The following is a 20,103-nucleotide window of genomic DNA, read 5'->3' as shown; positions in this document are numbered from 1 at the left end:
AAATGCAATGTCATACAAAAAAAAACGTACTCTAGCGATAATATGTCACAATGTGTAGTTTAGTTAGCGGCGAAATGCAATATGTTATACTCTATATCTCACAATGTGTTGTTTATTTTTCCAACAGGCTGGCACCGACGGTTGAATGGAAAAGCAGGCCGGGCCATGCTCCATTTCTACCTCCTAGTTCCACTTCTGAGGAAGGAAGCCAACTCCATCGAAGTGACCATGCGTTTGGTGGAGGAGCAGACCCTCACCCGTCACCGCCGCATACAGAACCGTCTCCGCGAGACGATGGTGGAGTTCTGGAAAGATGTCTTTAAAAGTTGGGTTAGATTAAACAAGTCCTTTTCTATGCAGCAAACTAAGTCCGAGTCAATTTTAAAAACTCCTTTATGGTATAATAATGACATTCAAGTTGAAAATAACTATTTCTTTTATCAAATATAGTTTAATGCTGGTGAACATACTATAAATGACCTAGTTAAAAATTATGATAATTTGACGTTTTTTTTCAATTGATGAGTTTCTACATGAATTTCAAATTAATACCAACTATTTACAGTATCTTTGGTCACAGTTGTTAAGTGTTTCTTGCAGAAACAGGACTTCCATCCATTAGGACTATCTCATCCTTTCATACCTCTTCTACTTGAAATGTTCTTTAACTTCTACAACAATATTATTAAATCAGCTCCAACCCCCTACTGGCATTTGGAAATGGAGTGATGTTTTTGACTTTGATGACCAGCAGTGGAAAAATATTAAAAATTTCGTTTAATATTACAAAATATTATGTTTATAAGTCTGGATGTCTTCACAAATCTCTTAATTTAAGCGCTCTCCTTAATACGATTCAGGATCATTTCCATGTACAAAAATATATAATTTCTAGTAAAACTAGTCTGATGAAAAATAAAATCGAGACAAATTGGAAAAAATGGATGCCCATTATAGAATTATAATATACTAACTATTCTTTTCCAAATGGCCTTGACAACATCTTGCTCAATCTTAAATTTATTTCATCTCCTCAAAAATTCTATTTATATCAATAAACAAGGAATGTAATCTCCACCCCCTCCCCTCTCCCTCTTTCTCTCTCTCTCCTATTCTCTGCCTTTCTATCCTTTATAGAATGTGTAATGGTTGTATGTGTAATTTGTTCATGTGTGTGTCCGTGTGTGTGAGGATATGCTTTTATATCTGTGTGTGTGTTTATTGTGAAGTCAGTCTGCTATGTTTGTGAGAATAGGTGTCAATGTACATGTTCATGAGTTAGCTGTATGCAGAAAGTAAAAGAAGTATGTGCATGAGGAGGAGGATGAATATGATGATAATGATGATGATGTATAATGATGATAAAAGTGATGACAATGACGATTCATGATGCAAAATGATGATTAAAAAAAAATACTCATACACAGTTATACCTCCTACACATAGATATATACCTCCTACGTGTGATTACGGGATTACCATCTTACACTAGTATACAGTCATTATATTCTGAAAGTGGTTTAGAACCTCTTGCTATTAGACGCTCTAGGCGAAAATTGCAGCTTTTTTTTTTTATAAAATTAAACATAAATTATCCCCAAATTACCTAACATCACTTCTTCCACCTTTAGTATCAGAAAATTCTCAATATAACTTTAGAAATGCCAAATTACCGTTTACATCCTACTAATTCATCTTTCTTTCCCTCTACTATTTAACTATGGAATCATTTAGATAACGAAATCCGACAAAGTGTTACGTACTCGGCCTTTAAGCATTCTCTTCAAAATTTTACAGACACAAAAGTTCCCTTCTACTATCAAATTGGCGACAGAAAACAGAACATTATGCATGCAAGATTAAGAAACAGATCTAGTATCCTAAACAACGATTTATTTCATGCAAATTTGATTAATTTTAAACACTGCCAATGTGGACACCCTGTTGAAGATGCATATCATTTCTTTTTTGAATGTAATAATTACTCTGTTCAGCGTTTGCAACTCTTTCGTGATCTAAATTATTTCATCCCACTAGACCTGCAACTTCTGCTATTCGGAAAAAACGAACTTTCTCATCAAGAAAATGTAACTATATGCCAATCAACCCAACTATTTATTAAAAATACAAATAGATTTTAATGATATCTTTATTGGAAATTAATGTACATTGTATTTTTGTCTTTGCGGACTCGGGTGACATTCGGGTGTGTGTGAAATGCTATAAATGATGGACCAGAAAAGAAAAGGAGGAAGACACCACTGGCATGGATTATCATAGACATTAGACAAGTTTGAACGAAAGGAAAGTCGAACTGTGTACAAAAGTGATTGTTACCCGAGTCCGCTTAGGTCTACCACAAAACTATTTGTCTTTATCCCAAATATATAAGATTATTTGTATCAATATCTTATAAAATCTCTCTCTCTCTCTTCTTCCTCCCTCCCACTCACCCGCTCGTCCCCTTTCTCTCAGTCTCCCTCCCCTTCTGTCTCTATCTCTCTCTTTCTCTCTATTTCTTATAAAATTAGATTGTAAATATGTAAATAAAACTGCCATCATGTAAATTTTCTCTCAATGTAAAATTGTATCGGGAGAGGTGGTTGTGCCAAGCCCTACAAGCTTGTTTTATGTGCCTACCAAATTGTCTGAAAGTTTAATGTAACAGATGTATCATCGTTCATTCCGGCCACCACTTTTGCACCGAATTTGTAATGAATATTAATAAAAAATATATCAGCTTAAATCCTATAAAATTATATTATCTAGAGTGTGTCCCGAACAGAAATCGGTTCGGTAATAAAAGAGTTATGGGCCAATAAAGATGGAAGTTTGATGATTTTGCTAATTTTTCACACCACATCAATTCGTTCCGGTCACCACTTTTGCAAGTAATATCGAACATGTATTCAAACAATTAATACCATATGAAAGAATTCTAAATTCTCCGTTTCCTGGTGGTTCCCGAATAAAAATCTGTTCAGTATCATTTGAGATATGGGTATTTATTATAACGAAAACAGTTGTAAATATCGACATTTTTATTTCATATGGGTTCATTCCGGCCACCACTTTCACTTCTAATTTTTGATACTGTTAAATATAACTTATATTAGTTTAAAGCTGATAAATCAACCCTTTTACTGCTGGTGTCCGAACAAAATTCCATTCAGTAATAACGGAGATATGTCCTAATATATAAAAAATATTATGAAGAATCTCTTCACGCCTGAATGCATTCCGGGTTTTGTCCTCACCCGCTGCCAGATAGGCCTAGAAAATTCTAGATATAGAAAATTCTAGATAGGGGCGTTTTTACAGTAGAAGCCGTTAACGTCACAAATGCAGAGGAAGAGGCACGTGATATATACAACACTACAAGCAGGTAATTATACATGTATGTTTCTATAAAACATCTCAAGTCAGCCCATGCTATAGGGTTCTCGAAGACAAAACTGGGTTTAGATATAATCAGACTATTTATCGAATCGTGGTGTGGGCTCATAACGTGTGTAATTTTGGTACTGTAGCGAAAAACTGCAGGGTGCTGTCATGATCACGTGGAACAAGTTATGGGATCGGCCACACTAAAATACGCCATTAGGAGTTTTTCGCACGCCATAGCAAAATGTAACCGATATATACACAATTGTTTTTTTCGTTGATATACCTATTTTACAGGTTCTGATAAAGTTTCATTTAAAAAAAATGTGTACTTTGTAAGAAAATCGGTCTTATTTGCGTAGACAGTTTCAAGCACTTTACACGGGCTACTATACGCCCTACGTGTTTATGCACGCCATAGCAAAGTTCAAGGGTTGTTTCTGCAAAATCAAAGAATTTTTCACATGGTTTGTGTATTATACATGATTTAGTAAAGTTTCGTGAAATAAAAATGTGTATTTTGGAAGAAAATCGATAATTTTAACGATATGAGCTAAAACTAGATGATGACGGGTGATATGCTGGTTTACATTGGTGGGTTACACCAATGTAAACCAGCATATCACCTGTTAGTAATATTGCTGTATTGTTACTATACTGAGTTTATTGATAAAGTGTAATATATGAGCACATAGGTTCTATCATAATGTACAAAAAACTGTTGTATAAATACAAACTGGCATGGAAACCGTGCTGGTAGTCAACTAAATATACACATCCATCTATACTACCATATACAATGTATCACCATTGATGTGTTAGTTATACTACCACAATAGTTACTATAACGATTGCTAGAGTGGTAACCGTGCTGGCCTATCACATCTCAACATGTGTGCTTTATAAATCTGTAAATATTATATACCAATGATAGTTACTATACCAGACTGGACACCCACGACCAAACACTCAAGACCAGCATGAAAACCTTGCTATACGCAGCACTGTTGTAAATTTGCTACACAAGTGTACCATGATATATATGAAGCTAAAACCAACCAAACTTTGTTAATGGCGTATCGGGCATCATACTACCAGTGTAAAGGACTGTGATACTACCGTGCATGGTAACTGTGCTAGAGCATCAACCATTCTGATTATTTGAAGACTGTGTGAAAATAGACTATTGACAATATCCAGTCTTATGTAAATAATTTATTGGTGTACCAATGCAACATACTGGTTAATACAATTCACCACATTACCGAAATCCTATATACTCAATTTTGCATGGTAACTGTGCTATTGAGCAATAATGGAAAATAGAGTACCAAAAAGACACAGATCATCGCGGGAGATGACATCTGTGCGAATCTGTGTGACACGAACCTAGAACGTGGAGTACCATATTCATAACATGTGATGGGTGTGGCTTATTATTTTGTGCTGAATGTTCAAAACTAAAGTCAGAAGTGTTCAACTTAGTAGAAAGTAGTGGACTAGATGAAGTAGGTCAGTCGAACTGACGCATGTGTTAAGATTTCAAAATCCAGCTGTTTTCCGTAACTGCCGTATAAAACACAAATATATATGGTGGGTGTATTCCGTCAATGCGGTGGCAGTTGCGCATGCAGAATAAATATAAAGTTTATGCTACTGTTTTGATAATTAATTGACAGCTGACATGAAAAAGATTGAGACATGCCTATATCTAACTTCCTTACTTTGCTTTCATTTTCAGATTAAGAAACATGGAAACAAAGCGGGTTATAATATACATAGCATTCCTCTCTACATGTGCTGTAATAGCAGCAACAGTACCAGACAGGTCAACATCGGCCTTGGGCACTATAAAGTACGTAACCAGGACAGAATACTGGACAGGTGAGGTGACGGTTTGTGACTGGATACAATGTCATCCAGGTAAGTGTTTAACTTACATACATGTGAATAGTTTATATTAATTACTATTAACTCATTGATTCCCATGGATTCCTCTTAATTCCTTATTCCTATTAATTCCTATTATTTCCTATATTAGCTAGTATACTTTAGAATTGCCACATATATGTTCATTATTGACAATAATTCATTAGTTTGAATTAAAATTAACCATTGTTGTTAAATTTTAACATCAAAATGTACTTATCAATAGCCCGAGATAATTTACACCTGCGTAATTATCAGCTCATGTGGAACATCCCCTAAATGCAACAAAAAAATGTCGGGATTTCTTTCATGAACTTTCTCCCTCATTTTGGATGTGGAATGAGGGAGATCTCCCTCATTAGAGGTTTCAGAGGTTGACATGTATGTATTGTATGATTATTTTTTCAGGAACATATGTGGAAAAATGTGTCAAAAACTCCACAATGGACAGATGCCAGCCATGCCCGAGTGGCAGCTATTTGAATGACACCACCACGTCAGATAATGTACTTGTTTGTCGTGAGCTACCGAGTTGTAGCAAAGATGACAGTAAGTTAAAAAGACTTATACTGTAAGCTACATTAGACAGTCAAAATACTTCAAATTTTTAGCCCACCATCATCAGATGGTGGGCTATTCAAATCGCCCTGCGTCCGTGGTCCGTGGTCCGTCTGCCGTCCGCCCTCCGTCCGTAAACAATTCTTGTTATCGTTATTTCTCAGAAAGTACTGAAGGGATCTTTCTCAAATTTCATATGAAGGTTCCCCTTGGTGCCTTGTTATGCATATTGCATTTTGAGACCAATCGGAAATCAACATGGCCGACAGGCAGCCATCTTGGATTTTGACAATTGAAGTTTGTTATCGCTATTTCTGAGAAAGTACTGAAGGGATCTTTCTCAAATTTCATAAGTAGGTTCCCCTTGGTCCCTTGTATTGCATTTTTGGACCAGACTGTTCTGAAAACAACCTGGCAAACAAACAGCCATTATTGTTAAATCTCAAATTTCTTATATAGCTAGGATTCCCTTGTTTGAAAAGTATTGGAGGGATGTCTCAATTTGCACAGATTAGTAAAATGAAGGGAAAAGTAGAGAGAAGATCAATCTGACAGAGAACCTATAAAGATCATTCAATGGTGGGCGCCAAGATCCCTCTGGGATCTCTTGTTTCTTTGAACAACTTATTCTCGAGATCAATATTAGAGATCTGATACTTGGCCTGTAGCATGCTGGGATGAAGGGTTACCAAGTTTGTAAAAATAAACACAATGTTTCAGATAACACACGTTTTTTTACAATTATCAAAATGAAAAGAAAACCCGAACTGGCATAACTCACGAAAATTATATCCATATGATACTACTTTCATCAGACAATTTTCACCTGATTAGAATACATATAACCAAAGTCGCAGAAACGCTTGTCTAATAGTGCTGCCTGTGACAAGCTCTGCGAGGATTAGGAGTATAAAATATGGCACTACCGGAGTAATATTATTGTTAAGGAACACTTTTCCAGTACAGAACATCTGACTGAACCACGCATTGAGTTAATTTAGAAAGAGACGTTGGATCTTAAAAATAATTTATGAGGAATTGGCAGGAATACCATATAAAGGAAGAGCTCCATGGTTGAAGTTTCTCATTGATTAAAGATCGAGAAAGTCGGGTCCAGAATAATCTGCCAATATATCTAAAATGTACAATATATCTTACAGAGCCCTAATAGCAGTATGGACCTATCTGAAAGTTTAATTAGAGTCGTTTTTTCAAAAGTATTTGACAGTTTTGTTCTACCAAATTATAAGAATGGAAGTTATTTTGATAATCAACAGAGTTTTTAATTAGGGAAATTGGAGTTAATGAAGCTTATTTGGTTAAAACAGAGTTTTTAATTAGGGATATTGGAGTTAATGAAGTTTATTTGGTTAAAACAGAGTTTTTAATTAGGGATATTGGAGTTAATGAAGTTAATTTGGTTAAAACAGAGTTTTAATTAGGGACATTGGGGTTAATGAAGTTAATTTGGTTAAAACAGAGTTTTTAGTTAGGGAAATTGGAGTTAATGAAGTTTATTTGGTTAAAACAGAGTTTTTAATTAGGGATATTGGAGTTAATGAAGTTTATTTGGTTAAAACAGAGTTTTTAATTAGGGATATTGGGGTTAATGAAGTTTATTTGGTTAAAACAGAGTTTTTAATTAGGGATATTGGAGTTAATGAAGTTAATTTGGTTAAAACAGAGTTTTAATTAGGGACATTGGGGTTAATGAAGTTTATTTGGTTAAAACAGAGTTTTAATTAGGGACATTGGAGTTAATGAAGTAACTTTGGTTAAAACAGAGTTTTTAATTAGGGATATTGGAGTTAATGAAGTTTATTTGGTTAAAACAGAGTTTTTAATTAGGGATATTGGAGTTAATGAAGTTTATTTGGTTAAAACAGAGTTTTTAATTAGGGATATTGGAGTTAATGAAGTTAATTTGGTTAAAACAGAGTTTTAATTAGGGACATTGGAGTTAATGAAGTAACTTTGGTTAAAACAGAGTTTTTAATTAGGGATATTGGAGTTAATGAAGTTTATTTGGTTAAAACAGAGTTTTTAATTAGGGATATTGGGGTTAATGAAGTTTATTTGATAAACAACAGAGTTTTTAATTAGGGATATTGGGGTTAATGAAGTTTATTTGGTTAAAACAGAGTTTTAATTAGGGATATTGGAGTAAATGAAGTAAATTTGGTTAAAACAGAGTTTTTAATTAGGGATATTGGAGTTTATGAAGTTTATTTGGTTAAAACAGAGTTTTTAATTAGGGATATTGGAGTTAATGAAGTTTATTTGGTTAAAACAGAATTTTTAATTAGGGATATTGGAGTTAATGAAGTTTATTTGGTTAAAACAGAGTTTTTAATTAAGGATATTGGAGTTAATGAAGTTAATTTGGTTAAAACAGAGTTTTAATTAGGGATATTTGGAATAAATGAAGTAAATTTGGTTAAAACAGAGTTTTTAATTAAGGGTATTGGAGTTAAAGAAGTTAATTTGGTTAAAACAGAGTTTTAATTAGGGACATTGGAGTTAATGAAGTTAATTTGGTTAAAACAGAGTTTTTAATTAGGGATATTGGAGTTAATGAAGTAAATTTGGTTAAAACAGAGTTTTTAATTAGGGATATTGGGGTTAATGAAGTTTATTTGGTTAAAACAGAGTTTTTAATTAGGGATATTTGGGTTAATGAAGTTTATTTGGTTAAAACAGAGTTTTTAATTAGGGATATTGGAGTTAATGAAGTTAATTTGGTTAAAACAGAGTTTTTAGTTAGGGATATTGGAGTTAATGAAGTTAATTTGGTTAAAACAGAGTTTTAATTAAGGATATTGGAGTTAATGAAGTAACTTTGGTTAAAACAGAGTTTTTGATTAAGGATATTGGAGTAAATGAAGTAAATTTGGTTAAAACAGAGTTTTTAATTAGGGATATTGGAGTTAATGAAGTTTATTTGGTTAAAACAGAGTTTTAATTAGGGACATTGGGGTTAATGAAGTTTATTTGGTTAAAACAGAGTTTTTAATTAAGGGTATTGGAGTTAAAAAAGTTAATTTGGTTAAAACAGAGTTTTAATTAGGGATATTTGGAGTAAATGAAGTTTATTTGGTTAAAACAGAGTTTTAATTAGGGATATTGGAGTTAATGAAGTTTATTTGGTTAAAACAGAGTTTTTAATTAGGGATATTGGGGTTAATGAAGTTAATTTGGTTAAAACAGAGTTTTTAGTTAGGGAAATTGGAGTTAATGAAGTTTATTTGGTTAAAACAGAGTTTTTAATTAGGGATATTGGAGTTAATGAAGTTTATTTGGTTAAAACAGAGTTTTTAATTAGGGATATTGGGGTTAATGAAGTTTATTTGGTTAAAACAGAGTTTTTAATTAGGGATATTGGAGTTAATGAAGTTTATTTGGTTAAAACAGAGTTTTTAATTAGGGATATTGGAGTTAATGAAGTTAATTTGGTTAAAACAGAGTTTTTAATTAGGGATATTGGGGTTAATGAAGTTTATTTGGTTAAAACAGAGTTTTTAATTAGGGATATTGGAGTTAATGAAGTTAATTTGGTTAAAACAGAGTTTTAATTAGGGACATTGGGGTTAATGAAGTTTATTTGGTTAAAACAGAGTTTTAATTAGGGACATTGGAGTTAATGAAGTAACTTTGGTTAAAACAGAGTTTTTAATTAGGGATATTGGAGTTAATGAAGTTTATTTGGTTAAAACAGAGTTTTTAATTAGGGATATTGGGGTTAATGAAGTTTATTTGGTTAAAACAGAGTTTTTAATTAGGGATATTGGGGTTAATGAAGTTTATTTGGTTAAAACAGAGTTTTTAATTAGGGACATTGGAGTTAATGAAGTTAATTTGGTTATACCGACAAAGTAGGACAGACGAGAAATCATTACGCTTAATTCCTGTTATGATAATATAACTTTTATGGTTTAATATTTCCCCATTCGTGATCCTTTAAACTTTGATTTTGTTTACAGATACGATCGACTCTGAGGAGTATCACTTTTGTGCTGGGGGAAGCCCCATAAAATGTCAGTGTGACACAAAACGTGGATATTGTGGAGACCCATGTGCCTGCTCCAAGAAGAACTGCCAATCAGGAGAAAACCTTTTCGATAACTGTACTTGTGTTGGGTAAGTTACACAGACCTGCCGTGTCAGACTCGACCATCAAAAGGGACAATATGCCTATAGAAATAACCTCTGTTCATCTTTGAGGAGAATTCTCTGAGCAACATGACTAGTTTCTTTATGTTGTGTATGAATTGTTTACAGAATTGAACTGGTGGGTAGTACTTTGTTTGTTTGTTTTTGTTTAACGTCCTATTAACAGTCAGGGTCATTTAAGGACGTGCCAGGTTTTAGAGGTGAAGGAAAGCCGGAGTACCCGGAGAAAAACCACCAGCCTACGGCCAGTACCAGGCAACTTCCCGACGTAGGTTTCGAACTCGCAATCCAGAGGTGAAGGGCTAGTGTTAAAGTGTCGGGACACCTTACCCACTCGGCCACCGCGGCCCCACATGCATTTACTTAAGACTGTCTCGATTTTACAAAATCATAAACAGGTCTTTGTTATAGTTGTTTTGTAAAATAAAATACTGTTTATGACCTAATAAGGGCACGGGTAATTGACAGTGGGGGCTCCCATATTAAGATTGATTATTCTGAAGTTTTATTAAACAGACTATACCTTATAGCAGAATACCCAAGGTTGTGGAAACGGTAAAATATTCAGTCATAAAAATATTCCAGATGAAGATATCTATTCATTATCATAAATTAAGCTTAAACATCACTTGAATATTCCTGTAAACTTGTAAACCATGCCAGCTGTTCTTTAGAAAAGAGTGTTCCACCATTTATATTGGAATGGAACTCTTTTGTGTTCTATTTATAGACACAGGTGATTTCCCAGATCATATCAGACATCGTTTTCTTTGACCTAATAATTGATTTACAATGTCTTTTACTAGCTTTCTGTTCTGAACAACAGTTAGTTAGTCTTACTTTATCGTCATATAAAGATGATAAGTTATTATTTGTATGTGTGTTTAGTTTCGGGTGTTCTTTGCACTGACATGTCATCTGTAGGAATAGACAAAATGTGGCGAAAACTTGTGTTTCAGGTACTTAATTTGCTGAAGAAAATTGAACACATAAAGTAGCAAAACATTTCACATGAATTCACATGAATTATTACTTTTGAACACCATTTTGACACTCAGTCTAAGATTTTTTACTTTGAAAAAAGGTAGGGGCGCCCTTATTAGGACAGGCACCCTTATGAGGTCATACGGGACCTCCAAACAATAGCTGGATGCTCTAACGATTGAGCTACCTGGTCGCCGATGATCAACCCAGTCCAGTCCCGCTACACACCACCCTCCTTTTTAGCTCACCTGGACCCCCAGGGGCCTGAGGGGTGGGGCCAAAATGGGTCAAATTGACTAAAACTTCAAAAATCTTCTTCTCTACTCTCAGATATGTTGGAGTCAAACACTCTTTATAGCTGAAAGGGTCTTGTGGTGCTTTACCAAAATTGTGAATTTCAAGACCCTGGGGTCTCACATTTGCCCCTGGGGAGGGGGTAAACTTTAGTATAGTTTATATAGGGAAATCACATTTTTGACTATTATTTGTTGGATTTGTATTGGAATTCATTCTAACCTGGATAAAATTATCAGCATGGGATAACAGTTTGATGGAATGCACATGTTGGCCCTGACTGAACCCCAGGGGCTGATGGGTGGGGCTAAAAAGGGACAAATTGACTGAAATTTCTAAAATCTTCTTCTCAATACCTATATAAAATAGAATCAAATACTTTTCATAGATGGAAGGGTCTGATGATGCTTTACTAAAACTGTGAATTTCATGACCCTGGGGTCTCACGTTTGCCCCTAGGGAGAGGGTAAACTTTGCTATAGTTTATATAGGGAATTCATATTTTTGACAATCATTTGTTTTATTTCTATTGGAATTCATTCTAACCCTTCTTGAAATTATCAGCATGGGATGACAGCTTAATGATAATCACATATTGGCCCTGACTGACCCAAAGGACTGATGGGTGGGGCCAAAAAGGGTCAACTAAATTAACTGAAATATTTCAAATCTCGGGTGACCGGTAAGGCCCTTTGGGCCTCTTGTTGAACTGACACAGAATACTGATTAACTCTTTCAGCATCGCAGGCCGAAAAATCGGTCCGGAAATCGTTTTGAGTTCGCCCCAATAGACCAATAAACCGGTCTCCAGGTAGACCTAAATTTAGCAACGAAGTATTACGATTGGTCAATCCGAGACGTTTCCCTATTGACATCATTACTATAATTATATATCACACTCGGAACTCATCTAGGATTTAGATATGAAAAGCCGATAAATCATGTGAAATACCTTAACGAAAGGGGATTTTCCGAGGTAGTGTGTTGTGGTCTCAAAACCAAAAATGGCGGACGAAAGTGACTCTGAGTCAATCGCTTCTGAGGGGGAATTTGATGGACTAGGTGCATTTGATTTATTTATGTTGATGATAATAATGTCAGAGAAGATTTAGAAAGAGCATTTAGAAACCAGTTTGGTGATAGTGACGACGAGGAGGAGTTTGAGGGCTTCGAACCTGACGATGTCTTTGAAACTCGCCAGTTCAACACGTGGGCCAAAGTTGAAAACAACAGGAATATTTCGGCATCTGGCTTGGAGTTTTTCCAGTTATTCTACTCTGATGATGTGGGGGCCGCGGTGGTCGAGTGGTTAAGGTGTCCCGACATTTTAACACTAGCCCTCCACCACTGGGTTGCGAGCTCGAAACCTACGTGGGGCAGTTGCCAGGTACTGACTGTAGGCCGGTGGTTTTTCTCCGGGTACTCCGGCCTTCCTCCACCTCCAAAACCTGGCACGTCCTTAAATGACCCTGGCTGTTAATAGGACGTTAAACAAAAACAAACCAAACTCTGATGATGTATTCAAATCAAATCACATTTCAAGTCGAATAATAACAGAAAACACTAACTTATTTCGTGTGCTTGTGCTTACCTTTATGATTCTCGTTATCAATTCACCTGGATATGGTGCGATACCTGGGTCAAGTACACATGTTGTCTTGATTTCCGGATATTGATTAACAACACAAAGAACAAAAAATTAATTTATAAGGATTTTATTGCCAAAATTACAACCATAATTGAAATATATAAAATTTACCTGCAATCCAGGTATGTTTACCTGTATTACCTGTACATTGTCAGCGATATGATGTATTTGTGTCGACAAACTAAAAATAGAGAACATACTCTTTACTTTGATAGGTCATACATGAAAATCCATAAGGAAATGATAAAATGATGTCTTTTGAAATACAATTAATTAAAATTAAAATTTAATTGAAGTTACTTGGTGTGTATAGAGTTCTTTCCCTTAAGTTACATGGTGCTGAAAGAGTTAATACATTAATTATTTTTGAAGAGCACAAACACTTCCACCGACCACCACAGAAAAGGAGGTACTGGTAACCACCATAGATGTTGAAAGCCTGACCACTGAAAATGGCAAAGAAGCCTCAGTGACGCCATTACCACTGACACTGTCAACGACCAGTACCACGACAGAAGGACCTGACAGTACGCAAACTGACGGGTGTAAACAAACGGCTCCAGTGAATGAAGGCCAGATCTGTATGTATGTACTATTACCATGGCATCTGTCACACACTAAGATAATCGCCGACAGTTTAGTACAAATTTTAGCCAATAATTTCTATTATGTTGTCTTGTGATACTTACTTTGTCAAAGTTTCATGGCGCCGTGGGTTTGTGACATAATGACTAACATATTTATATTGACCCATTTTTTTCAGGAGTGTTGGAATTTTCATTGGAGTATTGATAGCTGCAGTTTTAACACCCATAGTTATAGGTCTTGCGGCTGCTGCTATATACAAAAATCGGACAAAAATATGTAAAATAAATGGTAAGTAAATTATTTACAATATTTCTTTAAACTTGTACACATGTAAGCCAGACAGCTATTTGAAGTAATCCCGTGATTGATAGGGAGGGGATAACTCTATCTCTTACCCTGGACAGGGATATCAAGAGTTTTACTGGTCTGAGATTTTTAGGTCATCTGACCCGAAGGGTCAGGATGACCTATAGCCATCGTGCGCCGTGCGCCGTGCGCCGTCAGCCGTGCGCCGTCCGTAAACTTTTCACATTTCAATTTTCTTCTCAAGTTCCAGCAGTGGGATTAAGCTGAAACTTGCAAGAAATGATCCTGAGATGGTCCTGACCAAGTGTTGTTATTTTTCGGGTCAGTCTGAAATCCAAGATGGCCGCCATAGCCACCATTTTGAAAACACATTTTAAACTTCTTCTCACGTTCCACCAGTGCTGTTGGGCTGAAACTTGCCAGAAATGATCCTGAGATGATCCCGACCAAGAGTTGTTATTTTTCGGGTCGGTCCGAAATCCAAGATGGCCGCCATAGCCGCCATTTTGAAAAACACATTTTAAACTTCTTCTCAAGTTCCACCAGTGCTATTGAGCTGAAACTTGCCTGAAATGATCCTGATATGATCCCAACTAAGTGTTGTTATTTTTCGAATGGGTCTGAAATCCAAGATGGCCGCCATAGCCGCCATTTTGAAAAACACCTTTTAAACTTCTTCTCAAATTCCAACAGTGCTGTTAGGCTGAAACTTGCCAAAAATGATCCTGAGATGATCCCCACCAAGTGTTGTTATATTTCGGGCCGATTCGAAATCCAAGATGGCCGCCATAGCCGCCACCTTGAAAAACACATTTTAAACTTCTTCTCGAGTTCCACCAGTGCTGTTGGGCTGAAACTTGCCAGAAATGATCCTGAGATGATCCCGACCAAGTGTTGTAATTTTTCGGGTGGGTCCGAAATCCAAGATGGCCGCCATAACCACCATCTTGAAAAACACATTTTAAACTTCTTCTCAAGTTCCACCTGTGCTGTTGGGCTGAAACTTGCCTGAAATGTTCCTGAGATGATCCCGGCCAAGTGTTGTTATTTCTTAGTTTGGTCTGAAATCCAAGATGGCCGCCATATCCGCCATCTTGAAAAACACATTTTAAACTTCTTCTCCAGTTCCATTGGTGCCATTGAGCTGGAAATTGGTGAGGATGTTTAGGATGGAGGGCCAATAAAGTGTTATTTTTTCGGCCTCGTAAAAACTTTGACATGGCAGCAATGGCAGCCATTTTGTAACATGATTGCGCAATCATGGTTTTTCTGAACAACACCTATTTCAAACTTCTTCTCAAATTCCACCGGTGGAATTCAGCTCTAAATTATCCTTAGATGGTCAAGACCAAGTGTTGTTATTTATTGGGTCGGTCAGAAATCCAAGATAGCCACCATGGCCAACAGTGCCACTATATACTTGCTACAGAGAATACATACTACAATAATATAAGGGTTTTAATTTAGAGTCAGATGACCGTTAAGGCCCCTGGGCCTCTTGTCTTATCTCTTACCCTGGACAGGGATATCCACAGTTTTACTGGGGTGAGATTTTCTTATCTCTTACCCTGGACAGGGATATCCACAGTTTTACTGGGGTGAGATTCCCTTATCTCTTACCCTGGACAGGGATATCCACAGTTTTACTGGGGTGAGATTTTCTGATCTCTTACCCTGGACAGGGATATCCACAGTTTTACTGAGGTGAGATTTCCTTATCTCTCACCCTGGACAGGGATATCCACAGTTTTACTGAGGTGAGATTTCCTTATCTCTCACCCTGGACAGGGATATCTACAGTTTTACTGAGGTGAGATTTTCTTATCTCTTACCCTGGACAGGGATATCCACAGTTTTACTGGGGTGAGATTTCCTTATCTCTTACCCTGGACAGGGATATCCACAGTTTTACTGAGGTGAGATTCCCTTATCTCTTACCCTGGACAGGGATATCCACAGTTTTACTGGGGTGAGATTTCCTTATCTCTTACCCTTGACAGGGATATCCACAGTTTTACTGAGGTGAGATTTTCTTATCTCTTACCCTGGACAGGGATATCCACAGTTTTACTGAGGTGAGATTTTTTTATCTCTCACCCTGGACAGGGATATCCACAGTTTTACTGAGGTGAGATTTCCTTATCTCTCACCCTGGACAGGGATATCCACAGTTTTACTGAGGTGAGATTTTCTTATCTCTTACCCTGGACAGGGATATCCACAGTTTTACTGAGGTGAGATTTCCTTATCTCTTACCCTGGACAGGGATATCCACAGTTTTACTGGGGTGAGATTTCCTTATCTCTTACCCTGGACAGGGATATCCACAGTTTTACTGGGGTGAGATTTCCTTATCTCTTACCCTGGACAGGGATATCTACAGTTTTACTAAGGTGATATTTCCTTATCTCTCACCCTGGACAGGGATATCCACAGTTTTACTGAGGTGAGATTTTCTTGTCTCTCACCCTGGACAGGGATATCTACAGTTTTACTGAGGTGAGATTTCCTTATCTCTCACCCTGGACAGGGATATCTACAGTTTTACTGAGGTGAGATTTTCTTATCTCTCACCCTGGACAGGGATATCCACAGTTTTACTGGGGTGAGATTTCCTTATCTCTTACCCTGGACAGGGATATCCACAGTTTTACTGAGGTGAGATTTTCTTATCTCTCACCCTGGACAGGGATATCCACAGTTTTACTGGGGTGAGATTTCCTTATCTCTTACCCTGGACAGGGATATCCACAGTTTTACTGGGGTGAGATTTTCTTATCTCTTACCCTGGACAGGGATATCCATAGTTTTACTAGGGTTGAGACAATCTATGATATCACGTCAACATTTCCTTGCATTGATGCAACGTCCTGGTCAGTACTCAGTAAGTCTGGTGTAAGAGTTTAGCTGGTCAGTACTCAGTACTCAGTAAGTCTGGTGTAAGAGTTTAGCTGGTCAGTACTCAGTACTCAGTAAGTCTGGTGTAAGAGTTTAGCTGGTCAGTACTCAGTAAGTCTGGTGTAAGAGTTTAACTGGTCAGTACTCAGTAAGTCTGGTGTAAGAGTTTAGCTGGTCAGTACTCAGTAAGTCTGGTGTAAGAGTTTAGCTGGTCAGTACTCAGTAAGCCTGGTGTAAGAGTTTAGCTGGTCAGTACTCAGTAAGCCTGGTGTAAGAGTTTAGCTGGTCAGTACTCAGTAAGTCTGGTGTAAGAGTTTAGCTGGTCAGTACTCAGTAAGCCTGGTGTAAGAGTTTAGCTGGTCAGTACTCAGTAAGTCTGGTGTAAGAGTTTAGCTGGTCAGTACTCAGTAAGTCTGGTGTAAGAGTTTAGCTGGTCAGTACTCAGTAAGCCTGGTGTAAGAGTTTAGCTGGTCAGTACTCAGTAAGTCTGGTGTAAGAGTTTAGCTGGTCAGTACTCAGTAAGTCTGGTGTAAGAGTTTAGCTGGTCAGTACTCAGTAAGTCTGGTGTAAGAGTTTAGCTGGTCAGTACTCAGTAAGCCTGGTGTAAGAGTTTAGCTGGTCAGTACTCAGTAAGTCTGGTGTAAGAGTTTAGCTGGTCAGTACTCAGTAAGCCTGAGTAAGAGTTTAACTGGTCAGTACTCAGTAAGCCTGAGTAAGAGTTTAGCTGGTCAGTACTCAGTAAGTCTGGTGTAAGAGTTTAGCTGGTCAGTACTCAGTAAGTCTGGTGTAAGAGTTTAGCTGGTCAGTACTCAGTAAGTCTGGTGTAAGAGTTTAGCTGGTCAGTACTCAGTAAGTCTGGTGTAAGAGTTTAGCTGGTCAGTACTCAGTAAGTCTGGTGTAAGAGTTTAGCTGGTCAGTACTCAGTAAGTCTGGTGTAAGAGTTTAGCTGGTCAGTACTCAGTAAGCCTGAGTGTAAGAGTTTAACTGGTCAGTACTCAGTAAGTCTGGTGTAAGAGTTTAACTGGTCAGTACTCAGTAAGTCTGGTGTAAGAGTTTAGCTGGTCAGTACTCAGTAAGTCTGGTGTAAGAGTTTAACTGGTCAGTACTCAGTAAGTCTGGTGTAAGAGTTTAACTGGTCAGTACTCAGTAAGCCCCGTGTAAGAGTTTAGCTGGTCAGTACTCAGTAAGCCTGGTGTAAGAGTTTAACTGGTCAGTACTCAGTAAGCCTCGTACAAGAGTTTGGCTGCCAATGTAAGACTATGATTATCGAAAGGAATTTTTTTCAGAAGTTAGTAGATATTGGATATATATCATAGTTACATATATAAATCTAAGAAAAAATAAATTATCATAATGATATATGAGTTTTTTCTTTTTTTCCAGATGACAGAAGACAGAGGAACCAGTATAGCAGTCCTCCAGATCAGAATTCGTCCTAACTGTGTCAGAGCAGAATTTGTCCTGAAGGTGTCGGAGCAGAATTTGTCCTAACAGTGTCAGATCAGAATTTGTCCTAACTGTGTCGGAGCAGAATTCGTCCTAACTGTGTCGGATCAGAATTCGTCCTAATTGTGTCGGATCAGAATTTGTCCTGACTGTGTCAGATCAGAATTCGTCCTAACTGTGTCGGAGCAGAATTCGTCCTAGCAGTGTCGGAGCAGAATTTGTCCTAACAGTGTCAGATCAGAATTTGTCCTAACTGTGTCGGAGCAGAATTCGTCCTAACTGTGTCGGATCAGAACTCGTCCTAACTGTGTCGGAGCAGAATTTGTCCTAACAGTGTCGGAGCAGAATTTGTCCTAACAGTGTTCAACATTGTAGTTAATTTATTATATTTTTTGTCAGAAAATGTTGTTACATATGAAAATTTTATAAAGAAATATTTGTATATTGTTTTACATGAATTATTTTGTTTCAGTAAAAATATTGTAGTGGTTGGCAAGGAACTTTAAATGTAAATGCAGGAAATATAGTATTTTACTGTCTTTATATATGAGAGTACCCCAAAGCTATCTCCATAACTTGTAATAAAATACCCACAAATATTTCATGTAATACAGTATACCAAATTCAATTTTTGTAAAATTTAAATGATATCTGAATGTTGTGAATAGATCTGTGATAAATTTTATTGTTCTATAAAGGAAATTGAAACTTTCAAATTCATGGCAGTAGTCTTAATAATATTCAACAAAAATAAATATGACATCTGCTCGATCAAATTATTTTACTTTCTCCCTGTTGATTCATAATGTTGCTATCTGAAATATTCATGACATCCGCTCGATCAAATTCATGGAAATAGTCGATGATAATCAACGAAAATATATATGACATCTGCTCGATCAAATTTCTCCCTGTTGTTTGATACTCAAGTTTATTGTATATAGAAAACGTTGTCATATTCTGTGAAATGGGTAATAAATTATTGTTATGATAAGTTTGAATTATTTCAATTAATGTAGTGTTAAGTTTGTTCTGATATTTATTGTCGGATATTAAGACAATAGGCCTCATACTTGTCCACAAGTATATACAATTTAATCTTGCTTTTAACATGCCTGCCAATCAATGGCTTACAAATTAATGTAATCAGCTCATAATATATAAAAAAAGTCTCTGTTTGATTGGCTGATACAACGATGTAATTATTTCTAAGAGAACAGAGTTTGTTTGAGAGGTAATAAAAGTGGATTTCGGATTTTACAGTAAATTAAATTTAAAGACTATAGATTATGTTGCTATTTTTCAAGGTGGATTTTTTGTAAAGATTTGCTTGGCAAACTGGCCATGGTGACAGGATACAAATATGTAGGAAATGATGTACTTGGATTGTTTTTCATTAATTGTATTAGTAATTTTTAGCTCGTCTCTTCGAAGAAGAGTGAGAGCTTATGTCGTCACTCCGGCGTCGGCGTCGGTTTTCCAAATGTTAAATTTTTGGTGCAAGTGTTGAAAGGCATAGTAATTTATGGTAATATGGTCCCTGTGGGGTCAAACTATCCCCTGCCGGAATAAACTAAAAGATTTTTTTTTGGAAAAAACCAGAATTTTCAAATTTTTGGACTTAGAATATTTCTGCGTTAAGTTTTGGTGCAAGTGTTAAGAGGTTTTAATACATCACTTTATAATTGTACTAGGGTGCTGATATTTGGCAATAGAGTCCCTATGGAGTAAGACAATCCCTTCCTGGAGTAAAACTTAAAAAAAATAGGATTTTTTCTTTTTAAATCTGTGTTTTTTTGTTTTTAAATCTTTGGACTTTGTTTTAAGTTTTATATTGTGAGTGTTGAAAGGCATAGTAATACATGGTATTAGGTTCCCTGTGGGGGTTAAACTATCCC

At 36.4% G+C, this 20,103-nt stretch overlaps 1 protein-coding gene across 1 annotated transcript; it reads left to right on the top strand.

Annotated features, from left to right (window-relative positions):
* Positions 1–3,319: 3,319 nt before the first annotated feature.
* On the top strand, positions 3,320–19,715 carry LOC117314709 (tumor necrosis factor receptor superfamily member 21-like). Its single transcript, XM_033868799.1, has 7 exons — positions 3,320–3,385; positions 5,126–5,307; positions 5,722–5,862; positions 9,852–10,008; positions 13,337–13,552; positions 13,731–13,843; positions 18,143–19,715. Exons 2-7 carry the CDS (start codon positions 5,136–5,138, stop codon positions 18,196–18,198), a joined length of 855 nt encoding a protein of 284 aa, XP_033724690.1. The 5' UTR covers positions 3,320–3,385; positions 5,126–5,135; the 3' UTR covers positions 18,199–19,715.
* Positions 19,716–20,103: the final 388 nt, after the last annotated feature.

This window comes from Pecten maximus, chromosome 16 (genome assembly GCF_902652985.1).
Source record: "Pecten maximus chromosome 16, xPecMax1.1, whole genome shotgun sequence".
In the NCBI taxonomy this organism is placed as follows: domain Eukaryota; kingdom Metazoa; phylum Mollusca; class Bivalvia; order Pectinida; family Pectinidae; genus Pecten; species Pecten maximus.
The sequence above is the reverse complement of the archived record's forward strand: the minus strand, read 5'-3'. Positions and strand labels throughout refer to the sequence as shown.

What these genes read in the sequence shown, in the direction of transcription:
- LOC117314709 (XM_033868799.1), top strand. Translation starts at nt 5,136, where the DNA reads ATGGAAACAAAGCGGGTTATAATATACATAGCATTCCTCTCTACATGT. An exon ending in GAGTTGTAGCAAAGATGACA is followed by an intron (nt 5,863 to 9,851) that starts GTAAGTTAAAAA and finishes TTTTGTTTACAG; the next exon opens with ATACGATCGACTCTGAGGAG. An exon ending in AATGAAGGCCAGATCTGTAT is followed by an intron (nt 13,553 to 13,730) that starts GTATGTACTATT and finishes CATTTTTTTCAG; the next exon opens with GAGTGTTGGAATTTTCATTG.